Source organism: Schistocerca americana, chromosome 6 (assembly GCF_021461395.2).
Source record: "Schistocerca americana isolate TAMUIC-IGC-003095 chromosome 6, iqSchAmer2.1, whole genome shotgun sequence".
NCBI lineage: Eukaryota > Metazoa > Arthropoda > Insecta > Orthoptera > Acrididae > Schistocerca > Schistocerca americana.
The window spans coordinates 492,967,821-492,990,645 of NC_060124.1; the positions used below are offsets into that span (position 1 = coordinate 492,967,821).

The window sequence follows — 22,825 nt, forward strand, 5'->3', positions numbered from 1 at the left end:
ACACGTTTTGTATTTCAAACTTACTAAGAGAATGGGTGGATAGACAAACACAATTGAAAGCACACTTTCAGTTATAGATCACCCAGCTGCTTTCCTATAAGTTATCTGAACATTACGTATGCCAGAAGAAACTCAGGTTTCCATAAGAGAATGTTTATCAATGGAGATTTTGTGAGGGTGGCTACTAAAATCTCACTTATTATATACTTTAATACCTACAATAATATGAAAGGTTAGATGCTACTCATCACATGAAGGTATTGTGTGGCAGACAGGGACAAGGAAACAGACTGCTAGTTTTTATTCAGCTGTCAGACTAACAGACTAAGTCCTTCATCAGACATAGATAATATCCCCCCCCCCCCCCCCCCCCCCACACACACACACAGCTACTGTCATCTCCAGTAGTTGAGGCCTGACTGCAGGTGTGTCTGAGGTGACCAATGCCTGCGAATACTGGGCCTAGGAGCCCACTATTTTGTCCTCACCACGTTCTTGCACACTCGGATGGACGTACCTGTGGTGCGCCTGCCTAAGCGCACAATTTCCGTCACTGTGTTTCACCTGCACCCTTTTAGACAGATACCCTTTATGTGGTTTCCTGAGACCCTCTAATTTAAAAAAAATCACCTGTTCCCTTCCAGACAGCCCCCGCTACTTGTGTAGCCGCTGCCTGTGTGTAGTGGACTCCTGACCTATTAAGCAGAACCCAGAAACTCACCACCCCATGGTGCAAGTCAAGGAGTCTGCAGCCGACACAGTCACAGAACCACCTGAGCCTCTGGTTCAGTTTCTATAGTGATGTTCGACAACTGAGTGCTCATTCTTTTGACAGATACCGAGGTCCCGCCATCAGATGGTCCCTTACACGTCAACTTTGCACACAACTTCACACTCCCACGTGAGTGTGACAGAGCAGTTCTATGTACCGCTCGATGCACTTAAGGGCCACACACGCCTCCACCACGCTGTCGACCTCCCTACCCGCTTACTCCCAGGCCGGCCGCCGTCTCATCTGGCTATGGTGGCTGACTGACTACGAAGTGGACCTGCCTCTCGCCACTCCGCCTGCACAACCCATGTCGTTCAAGATGGAGGCTCGACAGAGCACTTAGAGTTCAGAGATATTAAGTTTTGTGGTCAATACGAACTATCGACTCCACAAAAGTTATGTGTGTGCCACTGATTGGGATCTTGATATCATTAAGATATGTAAGAAATAAGAGAGGTCCTAGAATGCTGTCTTTAGATACTCTGACTGGTACAGTCTGTATGTCCAATCTGTACACAATCTTTGGTTTTTATTGTTTGCTGAGGTGATTCTACTACCTGTTTTCTATTGTGGAGATATGACTGAAACCATTTTAATGCAACTACTTGTATACCTATAGCTTCTAGTTTGTCTAGCAAGATATCATAATCAACAGTATTGAATGCATTAGATAAGCCCAAGTTTATTCCTACTGTACTGTTATTACTGTCAAGTCCTATTACAATGTTTTCAATGAATTGGGTAATTGCTGTTTCCGTACTCATGCCTGTGCGAAAACCATGTTGGTTTACAGACAAGAGACTGAATTTTTTGAGGTAATTTGTAATTATATTTTTCATGACAGTCTCTATTATTTTTGAAAATACAGATAACAAAGCTATTGATCTATAGTTTTCCACTTCATATATATTACCCTTTTTATACAATGGTTTTATTTTTGAAATTTTTAATCTTTGTGGGAACGCCCCTTCTGTTAATGATATGTTTATGATATGTGACAGTTGTTCTGCTATGACACTAGCGCATTTAATTATGACTGAATCTGGTAACTCATCAATTCCAGAGGACAGTTTATTCTTCATTGTTTTTAATATCTTAAGAACTTCTAATTTATTTGTGGGACATAGCAATATTGAATTACCACTTCGCTCGCTTTGAACTGTGGTACTACTATTACTAGCAAAATTTTTACTCAGATTGACTGGAGTGTTCAAGAGATAATCATTTATGTAATTTGCTAGAGTACCATTTCTGAGTAACACACCATGATCATCTTTTAATAGAATGTCATCTTGCTTTTTAAGACTGTTGTTTGCTTCCTTTTTTACTGTATTCCATATTGCTTTCAACTTGTTTGCTGTCCCTATGATTACTTTGTCATTGTGCATTGTTTTGGCTGTTTTAATTATTTTCTTATAAATTTTTTTATATGTCTTAACATATTCTGCAAAGTGTTAATCTTGGTTGTCTTTTCTCAGTTGATTGAGAAGTTTTAGCTTTTGACTGGATACTCTGATAACATGTGTTATCCACTGGTTGCAGTTTCTTGGCATGACATTAATTCTTGTCAGTTTTTTTGGAAAACACATATCAAATATGGACATGAAAGTATCATAAAATGCATTGAATGATTCATCAGTTGATGATTTTGAGTACACATCTTCTCAAGTTTCTTTTCTAATGATTGGATAAAAATATTAACATTTTCTGGGCAGAAATGCCTTTTATGTTCCCACTTGTATTTAACAACCTCAGGCACAGAAGAGTTTGTGCATGTTACTAGTGTGTTGTAGTCTGAAAGAGCTCAGTTTACATTTTGTGCCCCCATAACATCATTTTCTATGTTTGTAAAGATATTATCTAATAGGGACGAAGATGACTCCATTATTCTAGTGGGGTCTATGAAGAGTGGTTTCGTGTGAAAGCTGTTTAGGATACTCAAAAGCTGTCTTTTTTCTTCATTTTCAATTAACAAGATGATGTTAAAATCCCCACATAGTAATAAGTTCACTTCATTGTTATACAAAATGTTTAGCACTGCTTCCAAATTTTAAAAAAATATGTTTTTGTCACCTAGTGGTGACCTGTATATTGATATGACAATTAGATTTTTATGCTTCTCCTCAGATTTTAGCTCTATGTCATATGATTCAAAATGTTTCTTGATATTTAGATGGTTTGTTTCAGATCTAACTTTATATTGCAGCCCAGTCCTAGTGTATATGCATACTCCACCATTTTTACAAACACTGCAGCAATAATGAGATGCTAATTCAAAATTGCTTATATTTATAAGACTTAATTCACTGACCCTGCACCAATGTTCTGATAGACAAATACAAGAGATATCTACAAATTTGTTTATGACGACTTCTAATTATAACACTGAATGTTTTGACTCATTTTCTTGAAAGTTTGGCAAGTATTTGTTATTTTGTCAATACCTGGTGAAGTGCTGCTTTGTTGCTGATTTTTGACACTTATCTGCAATTTTTTCAGGCTGATCTTGCACAATCTCTTCCTTTTCTTCATTTGGTGCCATAAAAAATCATCACTAAGTGAAGCAGCTGTACGTAGCCTTTGGCTCCTCCTCAGGCAGTGTTGATCAGCTGTTACTGTTTAGGATTGCTGGAGCCACTTAAGGGGAATAGGTTTCAAGTGAGGAGATATTTTGTTGATTTCTTTCATGATTGCTGCATTTAAAAGAGTACGTAAGGTTTGTTTACCTGACCTGTTAAGGTGCATGCCATGTCTGGTAAACGACTCTCTTTGAAAATTGCTCGTATCCACAACACAAGTATTGCTAAATTGTTTGCAAGTCTTTGCTAATTTAGAGTTTGTTTGAGAGACAGTTTCATTTTACACAGGACTGTGGGATTAAGTCGTCTCTTTTGAATGTTCACAATAAATACCATAGAAAGCTGAAGCACCATTAATTTCTCCTTGAGTTATCATGTAACATCAAAACCTTCATTGCAAGCTACATTGTTCGAACTACCTATTATAATCACATAATCATTTTTTACTCTGTCAGGATCACAGCCTGCTACGACTTCCTGAATTTTCGCACCAGGTTTCATGAATCCACAAGCATCAGCACTATAAAAACTGTTTTTTAGCATTTTGGCCATATCTCTTCCATGACTGTCTGCAAAAATATGAACACACTTTGTTGTTTTATTCACAGCAGAAATTTCTCTTCCCGAAGTTGGAAGTTCAGGCTTTGGCAGATCGAATGTCACTTTAACATTCGAATTCAGCTTTAGTTCTGAGCCACTCACTGGAAAACTGTTACTAGAACAGAGCATATTAAATTTGTTTACAGTCTCAAACCTTGTATCATTTACTGTCAGTGGCATTTTTGCACCTAATGCATTCCATTTGTTGGATACTTTCTTCCATTCAGCCAAATTGTTGGCATTCTTTTTCAGTAGATCACCCATGTTTTGCTCAATACACCACAAACTCCATACACTGGATTTGGTCATGACCAGGTGCAGTATCACATGTACCAGACAATGCCAATTCCAGACCTCACATGAGTAAGCAGGACCTAATCCCATCTTCATGGCTGAAAGGAGGTACACCATTGCTGTGTAATGGGTTTCACTAGATGCAGAATATTATCAGCCACCTCCAGCCACTCATTTTCACATCAACACATAACTCTGTACCTCAATAGTTAGGCGATAGCATGCAGGGGGATACCACACTGAAATAACTACATGCCTCCTTGAGTGCTCTGCCCTTTTGATCCCTGCAATACACATTTGTCCCGGTACCCAACAGAGAAACACCTCCTTCCCCTGCCACTGTTGTTGAAGAAGTGCATCTTGGATATTTTGGACTACTTTATCTGCTGGATACATGCACTGTAGAGACTGAGGGGCACTCAGAGAATCAGTACAAACAGGCATGGCTCATCTGCTCCAGTGCCTGCGAGATCATAAACATTTCTGTGTCACAGACAGTAATGTCTTGAGGCAGTCAGACTTTGAAGACACAATCAGGGAAAACAGAGCAACAAACAGAATCCCCCTGTTTTGAATCATCCATAAAGGCAGCTGTATAATTGTGGTGCTCAGTTAAAATGACAGTAAATAAAGTATTAAAAACATATGCAGGAGTCCAATCTCTCCAGTACTGCTCTAAATCTAAAATTAATCTGGGCCTCTGCAGTAACCAGGGTGGCGGATGGTTAAAACTCTGGATGTGGGGTTGTACTTGCTCCACACCAAGTGACTCCAGCGCATGCCACACATGGATCACAAGTGACCTTGTTGTTCACAGATGATCAGAGAAAAGGCATTCCAGAATGGACAAACAATAGCATGGTATACTGATGAGCTGTGAGGAATTTACATACCTGATGCATCATGAAGAGCTGCCACCGGATAATGAGTGGTGGTTATCCAGCCTAAGCAAATAGGCTTATGGACTGAGAATGGAGCTAGTGCTGTAAGCACCTATGGCAAGCCTAATCCCCTCATGGTCGATAGCATCAATAATCTTTAGGTAAGAAGTTCTTGCTGACCAGTACACTATACATTCACGGTCTAGATATGAACACACAAAAGCTCTATGAAAATGCAACAGACACACTCTGCTCCCCAAGACCTGCGGCTAAGGCACTTCATGATATTCATTCCCTTCTGGGCTGTAGCTTTCAGACTCTCAGGTGTGAAACCACGGAAGTTTGGAGCCAAAAATGAGGTCTATAAATCTCACTCAGTCTCTAAGATGTATAATGGTATCCCTCATCTGCAAATCAGCTACATTAAAAATATGATGAGAATGATTAAAATGAACACACAGAGATTTATTTCAGAAAACTGAAAACCTGTCTTTGCAGACCACTCCTCGAACCTCTGCACTGTAAGTTGCAACTGAGAGGTCAGTGTTGCAATACCAGAGGAGAAACAGAAAACAGCAAAATCAACCACAAATAAAGAGCACTCTACAGGACTCCATACAGTAGACATTATACTCTTTATGGCTATGGCAAAGAGGGTAGCATTTAAATCACTGCCCTGGGGAACACTGTTCTCATGCTCAAAATGATCCAACAGCATGTCACCAACTCAGGACCTAAAAAGTGCTTAAGACAGAAGGGACCATATGAAGATGGGGGCTGGCCATGAAAGCCACATTGATGGAGTTGCATGAGAATACTGTGTCTCCAAGTAGTGTCATACACCTTACTGATATCAAATAATATACCCAGACATTGATGTTTACATAGGAAAACCTGCTGAATAGCTGCCTCTAGTAGTCAGGTCATGTTGAAATCTCCAGAATCCACACTTCAGAGTGGCTAAGGAGTTGCCTGTTCTCTAACAACCAGACTAGCCAATGGTTAACCATTCACTCCAGAGTTTTTCCAACACATCTCATTAAGGCTAAGCTCCAGTAACTACTGGGACATGTGCAGTCCTTTCCTGGCTTGAGGAGAGGTATCAAAATAGCCTCTGTGCGTGAGCTGGGAAACTGGCCTGTCTGCCATATCAAATTAAAACATTTGAGGAGGATTTCCTTTGATGAGGCTGACAAATGTTGAAGCATGCAGTACTGGATTTGGTAGTGACCAGGTGCAGTGTTACGTGTGTCAGACAATGCCAATTCCAGACCCCACATGGAGAAATGGCAGTTGTGAGACTTAGAGTGATGGAATCTGAAATCTGGCTTGCTCCTCTCTGCAGGCATATGTAGCAACAAAATGCCAGATCCTGCCTGGCACCAGCAGTAGTCAGTGCAAAATGCTCTGTCATCATAAGCCAATGTCTTTTGGTATTATTTGGAGACACCCCTGCTTCAGCACTGCTTCTATGGGTAAACAACTGTGTTTACTGGAAATCTCCCTGATGGCTCCCTATACTTTTGCAGGCCAAGTGGAATGGTTGATGGACTCCAGGAACACTTGCCATGACCTTTTCTTGCTCACCTTAATTATGTGTAGAGCCTTGGTCTTCACGACCTGAAATGCTGTGACATTGTCTGTGGTCAATCAGTACTTAAACAGAGAGCTGCATGCCTGTCCTGGATTGCTGAGCAGCACTCACCAGTCCACTAAGGAGTAGGTTGCCTGCTAAGATGACCTGAGGACTTTTTCTTTAATAACTCAGCAGCATTATCGATCACTTGTGTGATGTGGTCGACCCACTCCTGGACAGTGTCATGATGACACAGCCAGCTGGCTGAACAGTGTCCATTTAGCCCTGGTCACCATCCATTTCAGTTGCTTTTCTTGAAATAAACCACCGCTGAGTAGGTGGATCCACAGTGGGAAGTGGTCACCTGAATGAATGTCGTTAGTTGCTTCCCACTGAGCTGAATCTGCAAGGTTGGGAGAGCAGACTAAGAGGTCAGTGGCTGAGGACAATCAAGTAGCAGCCAAGAAATGAAAGGGGCTGCCTGTATTGAGGATGCACAGCTCTTGAGAGAATGAGTTTCTCCAAGCCTTGATCCCTACAGCAAGTACAGCATGAGCCACATAATACATTATGGACATTGAAATCACCCTGTAGAATAAATGGGTGGCAGATTTGTTCAATAAGACCTGTGAGAGCCTCAGAGTTTATTGCATCCTTCAGAGGTAAGTACAGTGAGCAGATAGTGATCTTCTGACCCACATGAACAGTAAAGGCTACTGCTTGTAAATCAGTAACCAAGGAGAGAGCACAGGAGTGGTGCGTGTTATTGACAAACACAGTAACCCCTCCCTTGGCTCTGTCCTCAGTCAGGTCATCCTTTAAGTGAAGAGCATAGCCCCTTAGCACAGGAGCATCAGTGGCTTTAAAATGTGTTTCTTGTAAACACAAGCACAGGGGCATGCCTGTGCTAGGAGTTTAATTCCTCCACGAGTGTCCTGAACCAATTGGTGTCCCACTGTAGGAAGGGAGCCATCTGTCATGGGGTTTAGAACTTTCATCTTGACTTTCTGTCGGGGAAGGCAGCTCACAGTGGGTGGAGGCTCAGTCTTTCGGAGAGATGAGCACCCCAGTCTGACATTAAGGTCCATAGCCTCTGAAGAAGAATCGAGAGAGGCTTATGAGAGGATGACATTGACATTGTCAGACTGTGTACTTCCTGCCTCTAGCAGTGGGTGATTCCTTATCTTCAGCTTTGATTTTTTGGCTGAATAGGCTTTTCAGTCACAACTGCAGAAGTGATAGTGGCAGCACTGGACTTTGGACCAGATGGAGTCTTTCGAGGAGCAGCGCGTTCCACAACATTTGCAACAGTTGCCTTTTCTGAAGTTATGGGAAAGGGACAAGTTTTGAAATGACTGCAGCAGCACAAGTGCATTGACAAGCACAGGTACTAGTGCTGACACTAGTAACCTCTGTTTGTGTGGCAGCATCAGCTTCCAGCAGTGGCTGCTTAAGAACCGAAGCAAATGAAATGGCATACGTTGGGGGCAACATGGCTTTATACCCTTTCTGGCCTCATTATATGGGATACGCTTTATAGTCTTAAACTCTTGTATCTTTCAATCTTCTACACAGGGTGAGCCCCACAGCAATTCACACCATTCAAAGGAGGTGAACAACTGACTGCTTTGTGGTTGGCCTTACCACATTTGCCACAAGTGGCTTCTCCCTTACACCCAATAATAGTATGCTCAAAGTGCTGGCATTTGAAACAGTGCATTGGGCTGGGGACACATGGCCTCATATGTAGAAGAAGGAAACCTACCTTAATGTGCTCAAGAAGTTTTGTACTATCGAATGTTGGAAAAAGGCGTTGAATTTGACAAGATCCCCATACACCCTCTTCATGATGTTTTGCACGTTGACTATAACTTCTGGAAACCACTCACCTTGCAGTTCCACCTTGGGAATGTCGACTAGATCCCTGAAAGTCACAACACCATTTCTGTAACTCAAGGTGCTGCACAGTTCAGTGTCTATGGCATAATCCACAAGGCATTTAGCTTTTTGGACGTTAGTAGTTTGCTGGAAATTTGAAGTTTCTGCTAGCAGTGTCCCACTGTGCAACCACTTTATTGATTTTAAGGAGCCACAGATTCCTTCTAATTCTTTTGTATAAAGAAGGGGAAAACCTTCTCAAATCTACCCTCTTTTCTTTTCACTACTAAAAACACATTCTGATGACCAACATGCATTCTGTTACTTGAGACAATACTCCTGAGTCAGGAGGACTGGCTACATGATCCCTCTTGTTAGATTAGGTGTTGGTACCTATCAGCGACTGAACCTTTCTACTGAGAGAAGGAAACGAAAATATTGAAGGGTCCATTTCAGTCCCACAAGCAGCTAGCTAAATAAAAGTCCACCTAGGCAGAGCCCAGAGCGCCTAGGTAAGCCTTGTGAAACTGAGGAGTGGCAGGTTTCCCAGAGTTTGCCCACTAATGACTGTTATACCTCAACAATCATGCATCTCATCAGCATGTTGGACATCTTCAGACTGAGGGTTTTTTATAGAGGTCTTTTATAGACTGATATATGACCGTATTTTCTTTGCTACATGTTGTTCTAGGTAAATCTTTGTTCTTGTTCAGAGTACGAGTAGTTCAAATGGTTCAAATGGCTCTGAGCACTATGGGACCCAACTGCTGAGGTCATTAGTCCCCTAGAACTTAGAACTAGTTAAACCTAACTAACCTAAGGACATCACAAACATCCATGCCCGAGGCAGGATTCGAACCTGTGACCGTAGCGGTCTTGCGGTTCCAGACTGCAGCGCCTTTAACCGCACGGCCACTTCGGCCGGCAGTACGAGTAGTAGCACAATTTATGTGTTTGTTGTGTTAACATGGTGGCTGATGTTAATTTGTACTGTGAAGTGAAATGACTAAAAATATATCTATTCAATAACAGAAACTCCACCAGTGTTCATATTATTTCACAAAATGAATCTGAGCGTCCTCTAGATCAGTATATAAAGTTGCATCTCAGAATGGACTATGAGCCTACAACTTTCAACAACAAAGAACAATAAAAGATGAGTGTTATGAAAATTGTTTATTCAAATTCTACCTTGCTACCTCTCTCGACAATGTCTCACTATCTCACCATGCCAAGTGCTGTGAAATTGTGACAAGCCACCCACATTTAAATTTACTTCAAAATTAATTAATCGACTTTGAGTTACAAGAGGGTGATGACGGGCAGAGTCTCACTCACCTGTGGGCTAAGAGCAGCGTCTTTGACTTCTGATCAAAAGAACCTGGATTCCAGGTTCAAAACTCACCATTGCTTAAATTTGGAATAAAAATCATCAGCAACTGTGTCTGAAGACTTCTGCCATAAGAAGTCACTCCGTTCTGCCAATGGCCTTGTTAAGGAGTGCAGAGAAGTGGACAGAAGTTTATGGCATTCTCTTGCTTTTGGGGTGGGAAAATGCTCCTAAAATGCAGAAGATCTGGCAATGATCAACAGCATGAGGATGCAGAAGGCAATGGAAACCACTGCATTAAAGACACATAACGTGTATCCACACAACATGCTGCCTGTAATTGGCAATGTATCATGGTGATCTCTTCTTCGGCAAAAGATTACAGACTAGCCCCCATTCAGATCTCCAGGAGAGGACTGCCAAGGGGGAGGTGACCATGAAAAATGACAGAATAATCAATGAAAGGGTAAAGAAGTCCTATGAACTGGGGCACAGAATGCCAGAAGTTTGAACATGGCAGGTGAGCTAAGAAATCTGAAAAGGGAAAAACAAAGGCTCAATCTAAATGTCGTGAGAGTCACTGAAATGAAATGGATGAAATGGAAAGAAGACAAGGCTTTCTTGTTAGGCAAGTGTAGGATAATATCAACAGCAGCAGAAAATGGTTTAACAGGTGTAGGGTTCATTACAAATAGGAAGGTAGGGCAGAAAGTGAGTTACTGTGAATAGTTCAGTGAGATGCTTGATCTCATCAGAATGATAGCTAACCAAAAATGACTATACATGCTGATGCAAGCAGATGATGAAGAGATGATGAAGTGTCCCGTTATACAAGCACTTTGCTGATTTTAAGGAGCCACAGACAGAGAAAGTATATGAGGATATTGAATGAATAATTAAATATGTAAAGGGAGATGCAAATCCAACAGTCATGGTGGATTGGAATGCAGTTACAGGGTAAGTAGTAGAAGAAAGATTATGGGAGAATATGGGATTGGAAGTAGAAATGAGAGAGGACAAAGACCAATTGAGTTCTGCAATAAATTTAAGCTAGTATTTGTGAACAGCCTGTTCAAGAATCACAAGAGGAGGAGGTATACTTGGAAAAGTTCGAAAGCTATGGGAAGGTTCCGGCTATATTACATCATGGTCAGGCAGAGATTCCAAAAACAGATATTGGACTGTAAGCAGTGGCGGATACATATGGGAGGTGCATGGGGCGCGCGCACACTTCTTGGGGGGCTGCCCACATTTCCACCCGCGCTGCCCCCGCCAGTCAGCTCGCACGATATTCGTTCATTTCTTTCATCGGTCGACTGGACTGAATCGGGTTACCAAGTAATTGTACTTTCCTATGTATCACGTGCATCCACATCATTGTATTTTATACATTTCTGTCTGGCACACAGATAGCTAACACGTACCTACGAGAAAAGTCGTGGCCATTCTAATGATCTCGATATGTTATTCTGTCTGACATTTGTACAAGAAAAGTCATGAATATTCTACTGTTTTCATGTACAGAGAACCTTTGATATGTAGCATTATAAATATGGACTATTTGCTGAATAGTAAAAATGGAACCATTATAGAATCACTTAGTGGTCCATCTGCTTTTCTGCCTGTCTGTCCGACTGTTAAAAATCCTTCTTTTCAGGAACGGGTAAAGGTATGATATTGAAATTTATGTCACTTACTAAGGCCAATGGACCCTTGGCAGGGTAAAAGACTGAAGCTTCTAATTCAATGCAATCAAGTGATATGGCCACTTATGTAACATTTTGAGACTCACAAACTCACTCATCAAAACTCAATATTAATGGATCCTTTTTACTACATATGTGCCTGGAATACTGCACTAATGCACATGCAAGACTGGCATTCTGTGTAATTAGCACAACTATCAACCATGATGATATCTTTAGTGCCCTCTCCTTGAGGTTTTTCCGTCTCCACCACTGACTGTAAGGCATACCCAGGAGCAGATACAGACTCAGGTCACAATTTAGCAATGATGAAGAATATCCTGGAGTTTAGAAGTCAATTCATGAAGAATCACTGCACAAAGAAGTGGGATACAGTAGTACTACTGAATGGAGAAGTATGCTTGAAGTCCTCAGAGGCTACAGCTTCTGCGATAATTAATACCTCAGTAGGAAGTTCAGTTGAATAGGAAAGGACACCTCTAAATATGGCAATCACAGAAGTTGAAAAAAGAAACATAGGTACAAGGAAAGTAACTGTGAGAAAAACATAGATGACAGAAGATATACTTCAGCTGATCAATGAAAGAAGGAAGTACAAAGATGCTCAGGGAAATTCAGGAATACAAAGTACAACTGACTTAGGAATGAAATAAACAGGAAGTGCAGGAATGCTAAAGTGAAATGACTGCATGAAAAATATGAAGAAATTAAAAAAGAAACTTTTATTCAAAAGACTGACTCAACGTACAGAAAAGTCAAAGCAACATTCAGTGAAATTAAAAGCAAGGATGGTAACATTAAGCATAAAATGGGACTTCGACTCTTAAATGCAGAGGAGGAGCAGATAGGTGGAAAGAGCACACTGAAGGCTTGTATGATGATGCGATAGAAGAGAAAACAGGAGCTGACAGGGAAGAGATAGGGGATTGAATATGATAATCATAATTTAAAAGAGCTTTGGATGATGTAAGATCAAATAAGGTAGAAGGTGTTGTTAGCATTCCATCAGAATTCCTAAAATCACTGGGGAACTGGAAAAAAAACTATTCACAATGGTGTGTAGGATGTACGAGACTGGTGATATACTGTCAGACTTTTGGAAATGCATTCTCCACACACTTCCAAAAATAGCAAGAACTGACAAATGTGGAGTTATCGCACAATCAGTTTAACAGCTTATGCATCCATGTTTCTGATAAGAAATGGAAAAGAAAATTGAGGAGCTTTTAGAAGATGTTCAGTTTGATTTTAGGAATGGTAAAGGGAACAGTGAGATAATTCTGACTTTGGTTGGTAATGGAAGCAAGACTGAAGAAGAATCAAGATGCATTCATAGGATTCTTCAATCTATCGAAAATGTTCAACAATGTAAGATGGTGCAAGATGTTCACAGTTCTTAATAAAATAGGGCTAAGCTATAGGGATAAGTGTAATATATGATATGTACAAGACCCAAGAGGGAACAGAGGAGCAGAAGACCAGGAACAAAGTGCTTGGATTAAAATGGGTGTACATCAGTGATGTAGTCTTTTGCCCCTACTGTTCAATCTACACATCAAAGAAGCAATGATGGAAACAAAAGAAAGGTTTAGAAGTAGGATTAAAATTCAAGGTGAATGAATATTGATGAAAAGATTCACTGATGACATTGCTATCCTCAGTGAAAGTGAAGATGAATTACAGGATCTGTTCAATGGAATGAACAGTCTAATGAGTACAGAATATGGATTGAGAGTAAATCAAAAAATAAGAAGTAGCAGAAACAAGAACAGCAATAAACTTAACATCAGAATTGGGGATCATGAAGTATAAAAGCAGAACAGCACTGGCAAAAAGGACATTCCTGGCCAAGAGAAGTCTACTGGTGTCAAATGTTTGAGGAATTTCTGATAATGTATGTTTGGAGCACAGCATTATATGGTAGTGAAACAAGGATCATGAGAAAACTGGAACAGAAGAGAATCAAATAATATGAAACATGGTGCTACAGATGAATGCTGAAAATTAGGTGAACTGCTTAGGCAAGAAATGAGAAAGTTCTGTGCAGAATCAGTGAGGAAAGGGATATATGGAAAACACTGACAACAAGACGGGACAGGATGACAGACATCTGTTAAGTCATCAGGAAATAGCTTCCACAGTAGTAGAGAGAGCTGTAGATAGTACAAACTTTAGAAGAATACAGAAACTGGAATACATCCAGCAAATAATTGCTACTCTGAGATGAAAAGGTTGGCATAAGAGAGGAATTTGTTGTGGGCCACACCAAACCAGTCAGAAGACTGATGACTTCCTCATTGGTTACTGAGCAGTGCCCAGTTTTTTAATTGTTTTCATATTAAAAGTCCACATGTTACTGCTATAAAGCAGAATTGGTAATTCACTGTAAAACTGTGTATGTTGAAAAATTTAGATTTCAGACATGCTGGAAAGTTTTTAAAAATATCATATTTAATAAGTTTTATTATCTTTGTTGCTCTTAAATTTATTTCTTTTACTGACCATCCAGTTGATGTTTTCATATAAAAATTCATCAAATGATTCTATGACTTCATTGTTAATTTGTTCTGTAAGAACTATTGATTTACGTCATTTTGGTCTTATTGTAATTGATTTTCAGGCCTGCTTTCAAACCTAATGTATTGAGTTCCATCTTACCAGTAAAATGAAGATGGTTCACATACTTTTCTTTGAAATACATTCCTTCTTCTTTTTCCAAGTTTAGTGATGCAAAGTTTCTATAGGGTTGCACCTAGTGTGACTCCTTTTTCAATTCTGAATGTACCATTATCCTTATTATGCCTGATGGAAGTAGTAGTATTGATGTATGCATTTTTAAGTATATTGAACTTCTCAAGGGCTTAGTATAGACTTTGTTGAAACAGAATTAGAAACTGTCTTGAAATCTGAAACAATATGTTGATATATTTAGAGCTAATTGGCTGCTTTCCTTCATTAAACATCAATGTTTTCTGTGTGTAGTTGGTGAACAGATAGTAAATTCTGAAGGAGGCAGGTAAGTTGCATGTTGTCAGCTTCCATTCTTGTTAAGCAGAACTAAAGCAGATTCAGTATTGTGTAATTCTAATCCTCTGCAGATTGTTTAGCAAGTTTCTTTTGTGTTACTTTGTATCCAGCTTTAATCATACCTGTGGAAAAAAAATGGAGCCAGTCTGGCAATGGTTGTGGTGTGGTTGTGTGTGTTTGTGAGATGCATTTGCATGAGTGTATGCATGTGTGTATATTTTCTGATTTTGACAAAGGTCTTGTTGGCCAAGAGCTAATTGGGGACCCATATCAAATAGGACTAAAATGGAAAACTGAACATATACAGAGAAGGGCAGTACAAATGGTCACAGGTTTGTTTGACCTGCAGGAGAGTGCCATAGATATGATGAAAGAACTGAACTGGCAGACTCATGAAGAAAAACAGAAACTATCCTGAGAAAGTCTGCTAATCTCAAGAACTGGGTTTAAATTGTGACTCTAAGGATATACTATAACCAACTGCATACTGCCCCCATTGGGGTCATGGTGACAAGGTTAGATTACTCACAGAACACACAGACCATTCTTCCCAGGTTCTGTCTGTGAGTTGACTGGGAAAAATCACTAATAATTGGTACAATAGGAAAATGGCCTCTGCCACACACTTCACAGTGGTTCACTGAGTATAGATGTAGATGTTCATCTCACTAAATTTTCATTGTATCTTCTGACACCATTTTACTGATACATCTGAATAATTTGATATATCCGAATAATTTTCATTAATTCAGCATGATCTATCATTGTCTTTATTGTTTGCTTTAAACTCTTACCTTTTCCTTAATAACTGCATTATTATATTTGATAGTTCATTTTCTTTTGTTTCAGTTATAGTTAAAGGATCTTTTGCTATTTTTCTAGTGAGTTATTTGCATGACTGGGATGAGGTGTACAAGGAAAACAGTGCTAATTTAAAATGTAACTTGTTTCATGGTACACTTGTAAGAGAATTTGAAAACCGTTTCCCCAAAAAAGTAGTTAAATCTAATTATAAGAAACCGTGCAAAAAATCTTGGCTTACTAAAGGAATAAAAATATCTTGTAACCACAAAAGGGAACTGTATCTAACAACAAGAAAGAGTAATGACCCAGAAACAGCCAAATATTATAAAAACTACTGTGCCACATTAAGAAAGGTTACTAAAAAGTCCAGAAGCATGTGCATTATGTCTGAGATTAATACCTCTGATAGCAAAATCAAAACAATTTGGAACATTATTACAAGGGGGACAGGGCAACCAAGAGTACAGGATGACAGCATCATCATCAAAGCGAATGGAAACTTGATAAACAACAAGCTGGAAGTCGAAAACATTTTTAATAATCATTTTTTTAATGTTGTAGAGAAAATAGGATCTAAATGTTCATTAGAAGAAGCAAGGCAGTTGATGGAAGAGGCCTTACCCACACCATTTGATACAATTGAAATTCCACCCACATCTCCTTCTGAAATTAGGAAGATAATAAACTCTCTCAAGAATAAAAGCTCACATGGAATTGATGGCATTTCCAGCAGGATAATAAAAGCTTGTTCCCAAGAAATTCTTAGCCACATATGTAATAGCTCTCTGAAGCAGGGTATTTACTCAGATAGACTGAAGTGTGCCATTGTTAAACCACTGCATAAAAAAGGGGATACGTCTGATGTCAACAACTACCGCCCAATCTCTCTTCTGACTGCCTTATGCAAAATTCTTGAAAAAGTAATGTATTGTAGAGTAGCTTCACACCTTTGTAAAAATAAAGTTTTAACAAAATGTCAGTTTGGTTTTCAGAAGGGTTTTTCAACAGAAAATGCTATATATACTTTCACTAATGAAATATTAAATGCTCTGAGTAACCGGAGGTCACCCGTTGGGATTTTTTGTGATCTGTCAAAGGCTTTTGATTGTGTAAATCATGGAATACTTCTAGATAAGCTCAAGTACTGTGGTATGAATGGGACAGTGCTCAAATGGTTTAAATCATACCTAACTGGAAGTGTGCAGAAAGTTGAAATAAACAGTTCACATAATAAGCAAAAAACTGGTGATTTCTCAAACTTGGGAACAATTAAGAATGGGATGCCACAGGGTTCGGTCTTGGGTCCTCTGCTGTTCTTAATATATATTAATGGCTTGCCATTCTATATTCATGAAGATGCAAAGCTGGTACTTTTTGCCGATGATACAAGTACAGATATCACACCCAACAGACAAGAATTAACTGGTGAAATTATAAATGATGTTTTTCAGAAAATCGTTAAGTGGTTCTCTGCAAATGGGCTGTCATTAAACTTTGACAAAACACAGGACATACAGCTCCACACAGTAAATGGAATGACACCGTTAATAAATACAGACTTCAATCGGTAGCTAAGGTAGAATATTCAAAATTTCTAGGTGTATGTGTTGATGATTGGTTGAACTGGAAAAAGCACACTGAGGATCTGCTGAAATGTTTGAGTTCAGCTACTTATGCTATTAGGGTCATTGCAAATTTTGGAGATATACATCTGAGTAAATTAGCTTACCAAGCCTATTTTCATTCTCTGCTTTCGTATGGCATCATATTCTGGGGTAACTCATCATTGAGTAAAAGAGTATTCATTGCACAAAAGCGTGTAATCAGAATAATTGCTGGAGCTCATCCAAGATCATCCTGCAGACACTTATTTAAAGAGCTAGAGATCTTCACTGTAGCCTCACAATATATATATTCACTTATGAAATTTGTTATTGACAATCCGAACGAATTCAAAAGTAATAGCAGTGTACATGGCTACAACACTAGGAGAAAGGATGATCTTCACTACTCGAGGTTAAATCTAACTTTGGCTCAGAAGGGGGTAAACTATGATGCCACAAAAGTCTTTGGTCATTTACCTAATAGCATCAAAAGTCTGACAGATAGCCATACAGCATTTAACCCCCCCCCCCCCCTCCCCCCAAAAAAAAGAAGAGAGAGAGAGAGAGAGAGAGAGAGAGAGAGAGAGAGAGAGAGAGTGAGAGAGAGAAATGAGTGTCATGTAATATTTTTTGTAATGTAATACCTTGTATAGACACCTTTTATTTATCATCATTACGAAATGTCGTATTCATCACCTATGGAACAAGTACTAATCTAATCTGCTCTATATGGGTAATAAAAATAACATACACTAATCAGCCACAACATTGTGACCACTGGTCTATTATCGATATAAACCCATCCAGGTGATAGCAGTGTCACCTGGTGAGGAATGACTGCTAGACACACACACACACACACACACACACACACACACACAGTGCATGGGGTGTCAGTGAGCATGCTGTCGGTGCACAGAATGGGGAAGGAGTTTGACTGAGTGCAGATTGGGATGGTCCAGAGGCTCAGCATGAACATTTTGGAAACTGCATGACTTGTTCAGTGTTCAAGGAGCACTGTGGTGAGTGTCTTCAATGCGTGGCAAAACCAAGGTGAAACTACATCCAGATGTTGTGGGGTTGGGTGGCCATTGCTTGTTACAGATGTCAGACATCCTAGGCTGGGCAGACTGGTAAAACAGGACAGGCAGCAAACTGTGGTGAAACTAACAACAGACTTTAATGCTGGGCAGAGTACAGTATGTCTGAACACACAGTACACTAAACACCTGACAACTCATGCATGTGCCAATGTTAACACAAAGACATTGGCAACTACAGCTGAAATCGGCACATGACCATCAGCACTGGATGTTGGCACAGTGTCAGAGCATTGCATGGTCTCGGGAATCCTATTGCATTCTTCATCGTGCTAATGGGAGGGTGCAAATCTGTCCTCTTCATGGGTGAACAGCTCCTTGACACCTGTACTGTGGAACAGAAAAAAGATAGTGGCAGCTCTATTACTCTCTGGGGAACATTCACATGGGTATCCATGGGTCCAATGGAGCTTGTGCAAGCCACCATGACAGCCAAGGAGTATTGTACACTGGTTGCAGACCATGTACACTCCTTCATGATGACCATGTTTCCGGATGGCAGTGGCATTTTTCTATGTGATAATTCACCTTGTCACAAGGCCAAGAGTGTGTGGGACTGGTTCAAGGAATACAGTGGTGAGTTCCAGTTGATGTTTTGGGCGCCAACTTGTCAGATCTGAACCAACTGAACACATGGGATGTTATTGAAGCATCAGAGCTTATTGCCCCCTCCCTGGAATTTACAGGAATTAGGTGACTTGTATGTGCAGATGTGGTGCCATATCCCTCCAGTGACTACCTAGCCCTCATTGCTTCCATGCCATGACTTTTATTTTTATTGCAATATGTATTCCATAGAACCATTTTTGCATGGAAATGCATGGATGTCGAATGAGTCAAAACATTTAATTCATAATTACATTTGTTTCCAGCAAGACAAAAAACAAAGATTAAGAAAACAGATTGAAACTAATAATAAAGTAATGCAATCAGTAAGTTCTAATTCCACTCACAGAGGTTAAGGTGCTATTTTCATATCTTATCCAAACAATTTTTACAGAGTAAAAGATTTATAGATCACCAATTAATCTAATTACAGCAGCAAGATATACTGAATCTGGAACGCACAACAATATGTAGTAAATAATATTAGCTATCTCTGCTACAGGATACTTCTAGAGAATAGAAACTTTTTTTCAAGCAAGAACTCCTTTAGCATACTTTTAAGTAGTATATTATTACCCTGTAGACATTTGATACTGCTTGGAGATACATTAAGGATTTTTGTGCTTGTGTATTTTACACCTTTTTGCACCAGACTCAAATTTTTCAGGTCACAGTGTATGTCACAGTTCCTTCTTGTGTTATGATGATGGTATGTTTCATTCGTTTCATATTGAGAAGGACTGTGAAGCATGAATGTCATGATTGAAATGAGATATTGTAAAGTAGTGGTTAGCAGTCCTATTTGCTTAAAAAGGTTGCGATGTGAGGTTCTTGGAGACACTCTACACAAAATTTGGACGACCTTTTTCTGACTTGTCAAGACTTTTTCCAAGAGTTTTGAAGTGCCCCAGGAGATTATTCCATAACACATAAGTGAATGGAAGCAGCCAAAGTAAGCAGATTTTGAGACATTGATGTCTCAAAGTTTGGTGATTGTCTGGATGACAAATGTAGCTGAACTACTGTTGTTTGTGCCAATGGTGGACATACAGGCTATTAGGTAAGTGGTCACACTGTTCTAGCTAGTGTCCTTTTCCCCCTTCAAGAGATGGTAATATGCTGTTCACTTATAACTGTTTTACTTGATTCTTAATGCACAATAAAATTTAATAAATATTGTGGCAAACCTACATTGTCAGTCATGCTATACTGCCACCTCAGTTGGCAATACCATCATGATTCTACTTGTCCACAACAGCGCGCAGCGGTGCATGCCCAGCTGCAGATGGAGGCATGATCAAATATTTGAGGCAGCACTGAATTTGGATTGGCATGCACATTTGATGGATTGTATTTGGACAATGTATGGAAATTCTAAACTGTTTTCTGATTGAAGTGATTTCCATTTTACTCACATACTTATTATTGTGTGTGTAATCACTGAAACGTAACCCAACCACATAAAAATATTATCTATTCAGATATTCACCAATGAGTGTCAAGCAGAAATTATGTCAATTTATTTTTAAAACTCCCAATAACTGCCAACGCTTCAGATTCATGAAGAGGTGGTCCAATATTTTGATGGCTACATTTGTGCAAGAGTTAGATTGAGTTCTGGATAGTGGAGTTTAGCCTCGTTTGTAGTGTAACATGTGTAAATACTATTATTTTCATATTTTGACCAGCTTTCCACAACAATCTTTAGGAGAGAGTGAATTTATTGAGGGGCTGTTGCCAGTGTACATAATTTAAAAAAAATAGTTGCCTGTATTAGGTCTGGGCATAGGTAGATCTCTGTTCAATGAATGTTTAGTGTCTACGTGTAGAAATGATGCAGAAAACTACTCCATATTATGTTCATGTATGGAAGTAGGCAAAGTAAGCCAATTTTCTAAAGCTTTCATTGCTAAACAAGAGTTACATGTAGAAAAAATGTTGCGGACCTCAGGTGTTTGAGGAGATATTTAACATGTGGTATCCATCTCAGTATCAGAGCAGTTATGCTCTCACAGGAATTTTGAGCATTGTTTTAGATATTTCCTTTCCCATAGGCTCAACTGTTGTTGATGATAATATATACTACCTTGCACAGACAAAAGTGAGCTGGGTTAGGTGACAGGCTGTTTTCCAGGAACCAATCAATAATTTTTCTTGATATTTCATTCTTGTCTCTTCTGTTTTTGCCCCTCTTTTGGGCTAGATTATGGTGCTTGTTTCACCAATAAAGACTACTATTTATACTCTGTCAGGGACATACTACATAAATTTTGTTACTAACAATCCCTTTCTCAAGGAAGAGAGGGGGATAAGTTGTGGAAGGTTGAAAAAGGAAGTGCACATCATTGCAGGATCTACAGGAACTATTAGTTCCTAAAGGTAGGTAGTATGTCACTTTTAATTTTAAATGTGTCTGGCAGTACTACACTGAAAGCCATAAACCTTACATTTCTATAAAGGAACACTGTGATTTACACAGTTGAATGCCTTAGGCAGGCCACAAAAGAATCTTAGTTGGTGGGAAGTAAAGAGTGCTCTGTGGAATCCAAACTGTGACTGACTCAAAATCTCGTATTTGTGAATATGGCTACCGGTCTTTGTTAAATAATTATAACTTCTGTCTCTATCTACATGATATTCTTTTGATTAATTATGTATTATATTTGTTATATTATATTATATTAATTAAGGTGTATCTTCAAGGTGTACTTACTTGCTCATATGGGAAATAAGATTTCTGACATGTTCTGGAAGTTTATACCTCTGATATCTAGAAAGCTTAAGGATTTCCTTGTCTTGAGTAATATCTTCAAATCTGAAATTAAAAAATATTTCTCACACAGAGGTATGTACACTGTACTCTATAGATAGTTAAATCTTAGACCTGGAAAACACATAATGGAAGTGACTATCATTACTACTTTTATTACTATGGTATATTTTTCCCATAAAAGAAAGAGGTGATAGTGATGGCAGATAATGAGGATCTTTATTGCATGATTGGATATACCCATATTTCACAAAATTGAGCAAAGAGGCACAGGCGGTATAACACTGGACTTACATTCAGGAGGATTGTGGTTCCGATCCCCATCTGGCCAGTGAGGTTTATGTTTGCTTTGCTTACTGTAAATTACTTAAGACTAAAGCCAGGAAGGCTGTTTTGGAATGTAGGTGCATGTTTTCATTCTGCATCCTTTCCCAATCCAAGCTTCTACACTATCTCTTACAGAGCCCATCATCAACATGATATTAAACCCAGTGGCAGATTTAAAAATTTTGTGCTCCTAGGCACACCATATTATATGCCCCTCCCCCCCCCCCCCCCCCCCTACAAAAAAAAAGTTTTAAATAATAACTATTACACGATCACTTCACAACTGCCATTTTGGGAGGGAGTGCTGTGATTTGTTTCCATACTCTGCTATTCATTGTTCTGAAGGACATGTCAGTGGTCTAGTTGTACTCAATCAAAATGTAATATGGTTCCTGAACTGTACTTGGTGTATGGCAGTGAATAAGGCAAACCTAAAAATGCATTGTGTTAACACATTCTTCTGTCTAAAGATAACAGCAATGAATGCAAGGAAAATAACTTTTCTTTTATGGCCTAAAAATTCAGCAGAGTGTGTAGGAGACAACAGATTTTTGTTATACATTCACCTTTAATATGTTCTTTTGCACAAAACTGTTGAAAATGAAAATAAAGAAGTTGTGTTATGATCTAAACATTGAAGTGAACATGTCATACATTAGAAATTAATATGTACAATCTATTAACCTGAATATGTAGAGAGATTTTTTAAAAAAAAAAAAAAAAAAAAAAAAAAAAAAAAAAAAAAAAAAAAAACACTCATCCAGTATTAACACGTGAATCTATAGGAAAGTGTAGGAAATGAAAATGAAATAGAGATTTCGGTGCACGAGCAAATAGCTAAATACAGATGAACAAACACAGAACTAGATTTGCTATTACATAATTTCACAGACTGGTGTGGAAAAATCAAATTTCTTTTATAATCTAATAGTGAACATGTGTGGATGGATATGTGTGTGTGTACGAGTGTA

At 39.1% G+C, this 22,825-nt stretch overlaps 1 protein-coding gene across 1 annotated transcript in view; it reads right to left on the minus strand.

Annotated features, from left to right (window-relative positions):
* LOC124619804 overlaps nt 1-22,825 on the minus strand; it is a 157,468-nt gene that overhangs the window by 17,395 nt on the left and 117,248 nt on the right. The window contains exon 10 of the mRNA XM_047146399.1: nt 21,471-21,572. Within this exon, the coding sequence (XP_047002355.1) occupies nt 21,471-21,572 (102 nt within the window). The remainder of the gene's footprint in view (nt 1-21,470; nt 21,573-22,825) is intronic.